General features: G+C 28.8%; 1 protein-coding gene across 2 annotated transcripts in view; it reads right to left on the reverse strand.

Moving 5' to 3' along the window:
* LOC107439444 (cell adhesion molecule Dscam1) overlaps positions 1-9334 on the reverse strand; it is a 199467-nt gene that overhangs the window by 154685 nt on the left and 35448 nt on the right. For both annotated transcript variants that reach the window (XM_043043123.2, XM_043043124.2), the window contains exon 2: positions 1806-2129. In XM_043043123.2, the coding sequence (XP_042899057.1) occupies positions 1806-2129 (324 nt within the window). The remainder of the gene's footprint in view (positions 1-1805; positions 2130-9334) is intronic.

Below are 9334 nucleotides of genomic sequence, written 5' to 3' on the forward strand. Positions count from 1 at the left end.
TTTTTTTTTTTTTTTTGGAAACTTTGCAAAAAACTGAAGTTTTACGCACTATTTAGCGGTCTATTGTTTTCATAATTCTGTGGACACGGAAAAATATTCCAGATCAAATTACGGTAAAAAGTACCGTTTTTAAGGGTTTGGGTCTTTTACTATAAAATAAATTTTTATTTGAATATGTTACAGAACAAAATCTGGTATATCGTAATTCTTACAGCAATAGTTATCATGAAAGCATTGAATCAATCTTAACTAAATAAATATTACAATACAAATTACGGTATGATATTTTGCAACAGAAATGGATATACTGTAAAATTAATTTTTTAGATGATGCAAACAATTTGGAGTTAACTAGATTTATACCGTAATTTGATCTCTAATTTTTTTACAATGCATTGATGCCTAAATTTAGTAGGTGTTGGAGACTTTGACATGGTTTCTCTAATTGAAATGAACATTTTTGAATGTCAAGTAATACATATATATAAATATTAAATATACATAAATATAAAATTATTAATCAGCATCAATGGCATAAAACTATAAAACAACAACATCAACTGCTTGAAACGTGAAATTATAAAATATCATTTAGAAAAAAACTTTTTTTTTCTTAAAGAAATTAGTAGAAAAAGAATCATCGTTAAATTTACTTTCGAAAAGCGAAAACAATCTACTCCGTAATTTTTTATACTTGTGTTAAACATTTCAACTGAAATTCGTTAAAGTTTATAAATAAATTATAAAAATATAAGCTTTGCATAATTAAATATCACTGCCCGTAATTGTTACCATGCATTTACACACATATATTAAACTACCCAGTTAAAATGAATGTAATCTTATTTATTATTCCAGACTTATTAGAAAAGAAATAAGCAGCTATTTCAAATATCTTATCTAGGGTTGATGAGGCAGTAAGTATTTTTTTATTATGTCACGTCTGTTACTATAATTAGGTGCTTAAAAATAAGTATTTATTTAATTATTCAACTAGATTATTCATATTATGTTTTTAAGAAGGAAGGAAGGTACCGAAGTTGTCACTCAAAAATCAAGCTGAACTATTTTTTGCAAATTGATTTTTTTTATTTTTTGAATATGAAATAATCTATTATGATAAAATGGAGATGCTGCTTTTGTTTCTCTCTCATAACACCAGAACTATTTGCTCTTATATTGTTCTGGAGATACGTCTGAAAAATGGATTTTTTTTCATAAGATGAACATTGTTCCGATCCCTACAGCCGTTGCTTTTGATTTATATAACTGCAACTTGAGAAGAAATGAAGTGATTACATCTAACCAGGTGATTTAAATCAGATTTAATTGGATTCCTATAATTGACGTCACACGCGTGTGTCGAATCTGATTCGATTTTCAATCTTAAATACCACGATTTACCTACAAAGAGGTCGTTTGCAGGTATCAATGAAACTATAGATGACACTTTCCCCGCAAATACTTCAAGAGATAGCATCATTTGTCTCTCACTAATTAAAAAAGGAATTCGTTGCATTCTCTTTAAAGTATTTCAGAGTCTAAACACCAAATGATAACTTTGATCATTTGGTGCTTAAACACTGAGGAAAGTACTTGTTTATGAAACTTGAATTATATTATGTCCATTTATGTGCTTTTGTTCGTGCTTTATTCACGTTATATTTGGATTTAGTCTACATTGCTCAAAGTATACCCTATCCCGTGGACAATTTAACTGTACTTTACGTATAAAATGGATTAAAGTTCATTTTTCCAATTCAAAAAAAATATCTGTCTTGAGATTATACGAACACAAAAGTTACCTGCTTTAACATGAACTTCTCGGCTTATGATACTTCCAATTGTATTAGTGGCTGCGCATCTGTATACAGCATCATGTACACCTTGTCTGAAATCTTCAGCAGCGAATGGGGGAAAGACGAGTGAGCCATCTGGTCGTGTATGCCTAATGCCTTTAACATCTCGAAGGATGTTGCTGTCCTGTTGTATCCAATTTATCACAGGCGGGGGATGACCTTGAGCTGAGCAAGTTACTATAGTCCCAGTGTCATTTGTGAATTCAATTTTATTTGGTGGCTCACTAAAAAATGTAGGACCTCGTTGGTTCTCGTGGCCTGAAGAAGAGCCTGGAAAATACATTACAAATTTATATTAAAAGTTTCTGAAGCAAATAATGATTAAAATATAACTGCAATTAATTAGTATAACGAGCAAGAGGAAACAGTTCAGTAAAATTTGTAAATCATAAAAACATTTGAATTTTTTTATTAATGGGACAGGTCCAATTTCTATTTTATGTGAATAAGCATTGTATTTTATAAAATCACAATGCAGGGAGCAATGCTAGTTTATAGTAAAAAATTTTTAATTGCGGACTTCCCCAAATTTCTTCGATTCTTTCTATTAAGATTAAAAAATATCATTATTTGCTTATGATAGTTAGGAAATGATAGTTAAGGTTTGAGAAAAATCATATGAAGAACTTTGAAAAATTTCTAAGCAATACTTTAAAAGTTAATCATAGAATTCTTTTTACTGATACTGCTTATAGTATTAAGACAGGTGAATAATTCAATTGATTTCTACTTGAAATTTGATTTCTACTTGAAAAAAATTGGACTAGAATTTGAAATTAAAATAAATGGCACATTTAAGTGAACTGACCATTTGGCCAATATTTAAATCTTTGAGATCAAATTTAAATCTATGCACAAGAGAATAGACGATTAAGTAAAGCCTGACTATAAACAGTTCATAATAATTAGTAAATATATTGTTTTAGGTGAATGACAGCCTCAATATGCTTTTATAAAATAAATATTATGTAAAGAAATATTACAGAATTTTTATTAAGTATTGCTTGAAGTTTTTTTTTTGTGGGGGGGGNTGTTTTTTTTTTTGGTGGGGGGGGGGGAAGAGGATCAAGTAGTCAGAAATTTTCCTACCCGAATGAAATTTTCCTACCTGATAATAAACACGACATTTTTCAGAGAATAAGCATTTTATCTGAGATTATATCAACACTTTTACTGAGATTTCTTTTTTAATGTTAAGTAAGTCATGCAAATACTGGAAAACAAGTTTTCGCCTGTGATAGAATAATACAATGTACTTATTTTGTAAATTTTAATGATAAAAGGAATCTTATACTTCGGTATTTGAGATGCTAAATAAATTCTCTAAAAACAAGAAGATAGCGCAGATTTTTATTCTGATTTTTTTCTTTATATCTAGTCAATTTCCGGATGAGGCCTTGTCTGTCATACATTGCCCAGGTGCTTTCATTATATATATTTTTCTACCAAATTTTTTTTTTCAAGATACTTCTGAAATTCCTAAAAATGACTCTCAAATAATAGCTTCTTCCAGAGAAGGTTAGTTATTTTAAAGTTATTCCTTGATGAACAAAATGATCAATGTGGGTTGTCATTAAGAAATTTTTTTTCTGTAAACGGGTTCATCTTTTCAATTTTTGTCAAAACGTCGCAGAGAGCTATTTTCACATCATCCATGTGCATGGGAAAGTCTATTTTAGCGTCTCAACTATTTAATCTTTCAAAACAATTTTCTCAGAAGTGCTCAGAAGTTCTTGTATTCATCTCGCACGCCTACTGCTATCTTCATTACTAGTAACCCGTCATAATTTTGTAGTAAAGCGTTGCTTTTGGAATATTAAACTAAATATATGCCTTTTTCTGATCTCACAGCTTGTGCAGTATTTTATTTTATTTTATAACCGTCATTGGACAGCCGGCCCAATTTTTGGGTTTACGACTACTAATGTTCAATTCCGTAGCCTTGTAATTTTGAACCCAATCCAGAAGACAAGGGAACTCCTGGATCAAATATTGGGAGAAATTTGCTTTTGTGGAGGACTTTTTGATGAAGCTAACCCACATTTGCGTTACATTGAGAAGAAGACCACGAGAGCCTCCCACGGATAGCCTGATGGCAAGGGGACTCTAACCCATGATCCGTTTACCACTGAGGATATTTCACGTCAGCACTGTGGTTGTTGCAAGCCAGATGCAGAGTTCGTATCGACCAGCCATCGGTGGGATCGAACCCCGGTTCACCAAATTGGAAGGCGAACACTCTATCCCCTGAGCCATCGCGGCTCATCTTGTGCAGTATTATCGAGATCTGTTGTTGAAAGCCTCTCATCTATTTGCTTGCTGTTTCCAATAACACTTGAACAAGCCAAGCTCGCCAGCCTTTGGACGTTTTCCAAATAAATCAGGAAGGTGCGCCTCTTGTTTGAAAAGAGCACTGCAAGGATGAAAGTACGTACTCTGAGCTTTTCTGGTCATAAGTAAAATGACTTTCAAAAGGCATCTTGCATTTATTCAGATAAAAAAAGTAAGAAGATATCTTATTTATTAGAAACTCTACTATAGCTTAATGAAGAAACAAACTCTCTATATTATTTGTTTTAAAGCAAATGTAAATCCTGGTAATTACACTCTAAATCGACTTCCATTTCCATTTCAGTAATTTGTCAAGATTACCACATAAGTTATTGTGTTCTAGTAGACTGCAACCTCAATGTTATTTTTTCTACTTCTTAATTTAAGGCGACTGCCCACGTTCGGTGAACTTTTTTTAAAAAAAATAAATTTTTCAAAAATTTTATGCCTAGTTATATTAAAGGGGATTAAAAATGACACAAATAAGAANGCTATAACTTTACAAATAATTATCAGAAAATTAAAAGTAAAACATTTTTGGAATCTTGAAAGTTCATACTTTTTAAAAATGTATTAAACAGAAAATTGATTTTTTGGACGAAATCACTCATTTCAAGGTAGGCAGTCGCCTTAATATTTGCACCGTTTTTGCAATTAACATAAATTCTAAACCATCATTGTAAACCATATTTTTTCAATTAACACATTTTCTTTGTTATCTTTTCTTTGAAAATACAGTGAAATGAAAAAACATCATTATTATAAGTATTATTAATTTTTAATTTATTTTAATATATCTGAAACAATTAAACAGATTTTATTAATTTCTCTAACCTAGAAATAATTCGGCTAACTACCATATTCAAAAGTCATTTATAAATATAAGTCCTGTTATAATTAATTTCCTTTCATGAATATGGCTATATAATTGTTTAAATGTGATGATATTATTTTGACAATTCATTAAGTCTGTACATTTCAGTCTGTGGTTATAAGGTGTTTTTGTATATTTATCAAGCCTTTGATGCATAATATGGGTAAAGGTATGTGAAAAGTTAATATTTTTCTAATGTTTTCAGCAATATACAAAAACATAAGAGAATGATCATGTACTCATTGTGTTGATTTTTCACAACTTGGTTAGCCATTTAATAAATATTCATTATATTCTGAACTCCTTTATAAGAAATCCATTATACAAAAATTTTAAATAACGCTAATTTAACTACCATTATTGATTACAACACAGTAAGAAAATTAATCTTGAAAACGGTCAATCAGACTTAATACTGGAGACTGTATTCAGTTCAGTTTATATTTTTCAAGGCGCTTCTTTGGCGAGGTAATTTAATATAGAATCAAGCGGTTTAATATTGTAAGGTAGTACCAGCTACTGTTCCAAATAGATAACGAGAAAAACTTTCAATATCTGATATTTTTTAAATATTCGTTAATTGTTAATTCACTGTAATGCATTCAGCCACTGGTTGGTTTACCATGTACCTCATTCAGGTAATGATGCCCCATTGAGGTGGTAAAATTGGAAAGAAAGGTAAAATTGGAAAAAAGGCACAATTGGAAACATTATTTCTTTTCGCAAATCAGTTATAAATGTTAGGGGACTTTTCCTATGCACTTGGGTTTTTGCAGATGTATTTTATCACTATTCATTTCAAAACTTATAATTCAATTTTTGGGTGGTATTAAAAATTCTACTTTAAACGTGGATTACAATAATAAAAAAGAAATACATTTTAATAAAAATTATGTTTCAATATTAGAAAATAATATTTCTGTTTATTTTCTTGTTATAATATTAAGGCACTGAATTTTCAAAATTTCTATTTATCCATTATGTTTATCTCAAATCATCTATTCTTTGTACAAAAGCAGAAAGTTTTTGGCTTACCGATATTCTTTTTCTATGATACTTAAAAATTTCATGTTAATTTTTAATTATCTTATATTTCGATTTCATACTTGTGCATTGCAAGTTTACTTTGTTAAATCAAGTCATACAATTGACAGATGGAGTTAATTTTTCAGAAATATTAACTCTTACAAGCAAACTTTGTCATTTGAGTCGATATCAAAAGTAACAGAGAGAAAGAAAGATGGAGAGAAAGAGTAGATATTGTCTGATAAAATCTCAAAAATTACCCTGAAATTTTTAAAAAATTTAAAAAATTTGAAACGTTATAATGTTATAAGTATCATCAACAGGTAAAAATTTTTCTCATTTATTTCTTTGTATTGAATGATACAATCTGCATACCCTATGATATTTCATTTTGAAGTATAGTTGATTATTTTTAAAATCTGGTAAATCAATAATTTAAATATGATTAACAGATTAACAAAATATTAATACATAAAGTTTCAGTAGTTATATATGTTCTAATGTTTTTTGTCTATTCTTTTTTTAAAAAAAAAGTTGTGGCAATTACCACGTTTATATCAACTTGCCTTCGTGTATGTCTGTTCGGGTGGAATTTTGTAATCGTTTTTAAACTAACTTCCCGACTAGCTACAGACTTCAAATTTGGCACATAGTTCAGAATTGAATGACAATGCATGAAAATGAGGAGAAAAAAGACATACAAAATAAATTAAATTAAAATTAAGAAAAATTAATATTTTCGCGATTGTCTTTTGTTGTTGGTTCGATTATTTCAAATCAGTGTCACATGTCAGTTGAAAGGTTTTGTGTACAGTGACTGAAAAAATTGAGATTTTGGAAGAGAGTACAAAAAAAAATCAAAATGAAAATAATATTTTAAAAACCACGTTTTCGTAGAGGAGAATAATAATTAAAAAACAAAAATTTGAAAAATGAAAAAAGTGGGGTACATGAAATACATAACAGCGCATATACACATTTTCTTCCTCATACACATGTACAGCCACATACGCATACACATTCAGATACAATTACAGATATCCATACACATATTCTCATGAGCACACATACTGTTATTGTTTTGTATTTCATACACCCCACGCTTTTCGTTTTTCAAATTTTTGTTTTTTAATTATTTTTCTCCTGTAGTGGTTTTTAAAAATACTACTTTTATTTTTATTTCGAAAAAATTCCTTACGTTAAAACTATAAAAATATCGAGAAAAGTACCAGTGAATCTTCTCAAAGCAAAATGTAATTTCATTATGTGAAACAACTTCTCCATAAATGTTCGACAGTTTGTTTAATTTTTATTGTAAATCAATGCTTACTCATGTTTTTAAAAATAATCCTTACACTCTGCCATTTACGCAAACACATTCATATGATGATGCGTTCATTAAGTGAAAAGATTAGCATATCATATTAAAATAGAATCATAATTAATTAATTCAAAACTAGAAATGCTCTATGTCATAAGCTTTAAGAAGAATACCAACACAATAGAGGAATAATAATAATAAAAAAATTCTATAGTATACATTTCTGTATACATATACAATGCTCAGCACAATGTATGGATATATATATTTCTTCACTGCAAGTAATAATGAACACATTTTTATTGAAGGTCAAAGTGTTCCCATTAAAATACATTTAAAAACAGGTAAACTGTTACAATCAAATATTAAAATATTATCATTTTTACTTACTAATAATGGTTGAATATATATTAAATTCCAAAACAATGGTTATAAAATCCTCAGGCTCATTTTCATAAAATTAAAGAAAATTTAAAGTAATGAAAACGGAATTTAAAATATTCGGTGATGAAAATGAGCACAGTATTAACTTAATTCCATCTGGTGAGGATTTCGAAACTAGTAGGATTAAGTATCTTCCTCCTAATTCATAGGACCATCTAACAAGCATAACTTTATTCATGTAGAGGGACTTAAAGCCTAAACATTACATTCAAAACTAGAAAAACGAAATAAACTAAATCACCCTTCCGAGTTCGACTTGTTGTTACTATTTTGCATCCAAAGAAAAGATTACAAAATGTTTTCACAGAAGGATACATTCAAATACAAAGCGAGAAAAGAGTAAACGGATAGCAGCTTATTTTAATTAATATTTATGAACTCCTCTTTCAAAGTAAAAGAATCTTGGATTTCAAGTCATGGTATTGTCTTCAAAACGATGGAAATGTCGAGATTCAAAAAGACATTTTAAAGAATGGAACTTTGGAGCAGAAATGTAATGAAGAAATATTACTGCTCGTTTTGACATTTGTTTCTTTTGTGTTTTGAAAGATTTTCAACCAGAGAAATAATGAGTTTTCTATAGAAAAGGGAAGAATCGAGAAACCGAAATCGCTGTATCCAATGACTGTATTTGCTCAAAATATTTGTTACGGGTTTCCTTTGAAATCAAATAAAAGAGCTTTCCAAAATGGTATTGCTGAAAAATTTCTTTATTTTGAAAGGGGAGAAATCTTTTGCATACGTAATGCATTTATTTTACAAACAATAGTAAATCGTAAAATTTTATTGACTTGAAATCGAAAACTTATTTCATATTCTATCTTTTCACTTTGACTTGAAAATAGGTCATCAATTAATTTTACGGATTATTTAAAGATTAGTTTTAGATTTAAACTAGTTACAGTATTATTCATACTAGGCAACAAAAAAATATGTTTTCTTAATTGAAAAAAAAAACTGTCAATTGATGTGTCAGTATATATCGTTTATTTCACAAAAACATACTGTTACTTATAAACGGAAGACTGTTTTTTAAACAGATAAGTACTGTTATTTTAAAAAATTGTTTAACAAAAAATTATAACAAAAAAGGAGCGCAATGAAACAACTATGCCAGCAGTGTACTCTGTGCGTTCCTAACGCATTTTGTGGATAGCGATTAAGAACAGAAGAAATTTACATTCATCTTTACACAGTTTTCTTTTTTTTGAAAATAAATTTTTTTTCAATAGAATTTACAGTTATTTTTTACTGTGTAAAAGCACCAAATTTCCGAAATAATGTATGAATTAATAAACACGAATATTTGAAAAGATCTCATTTAATTAAAATTAATATATGGGTCATTCTCACGAAAACTGTCATTTTTCAGTTCATAAAATCCCAAAAAAGTAAAGTGAATAAAAAGCTCTGAAACTTTTTATATTAATAGAAATATGTAATGGCATTATAAAGAAAGTATATATCCTATAAATTATA

The sequence above is a fragment of the Parasteatoda tepidariorum genome, chromosome 3, assembly GCF_043381705.1.
Source record: "Parasteatoda tepidariorum isolate YZ-2023 chromosome 3, CAS_Ptep_4.0, whole genome shotgun sequence".
Lineage (NCBI taxonomy): Eukaryota > Metazoa > Arthropoda > Arachnida > Araneae > Theridiidae > Parasteatoda > Parasteatoda tepidariorum.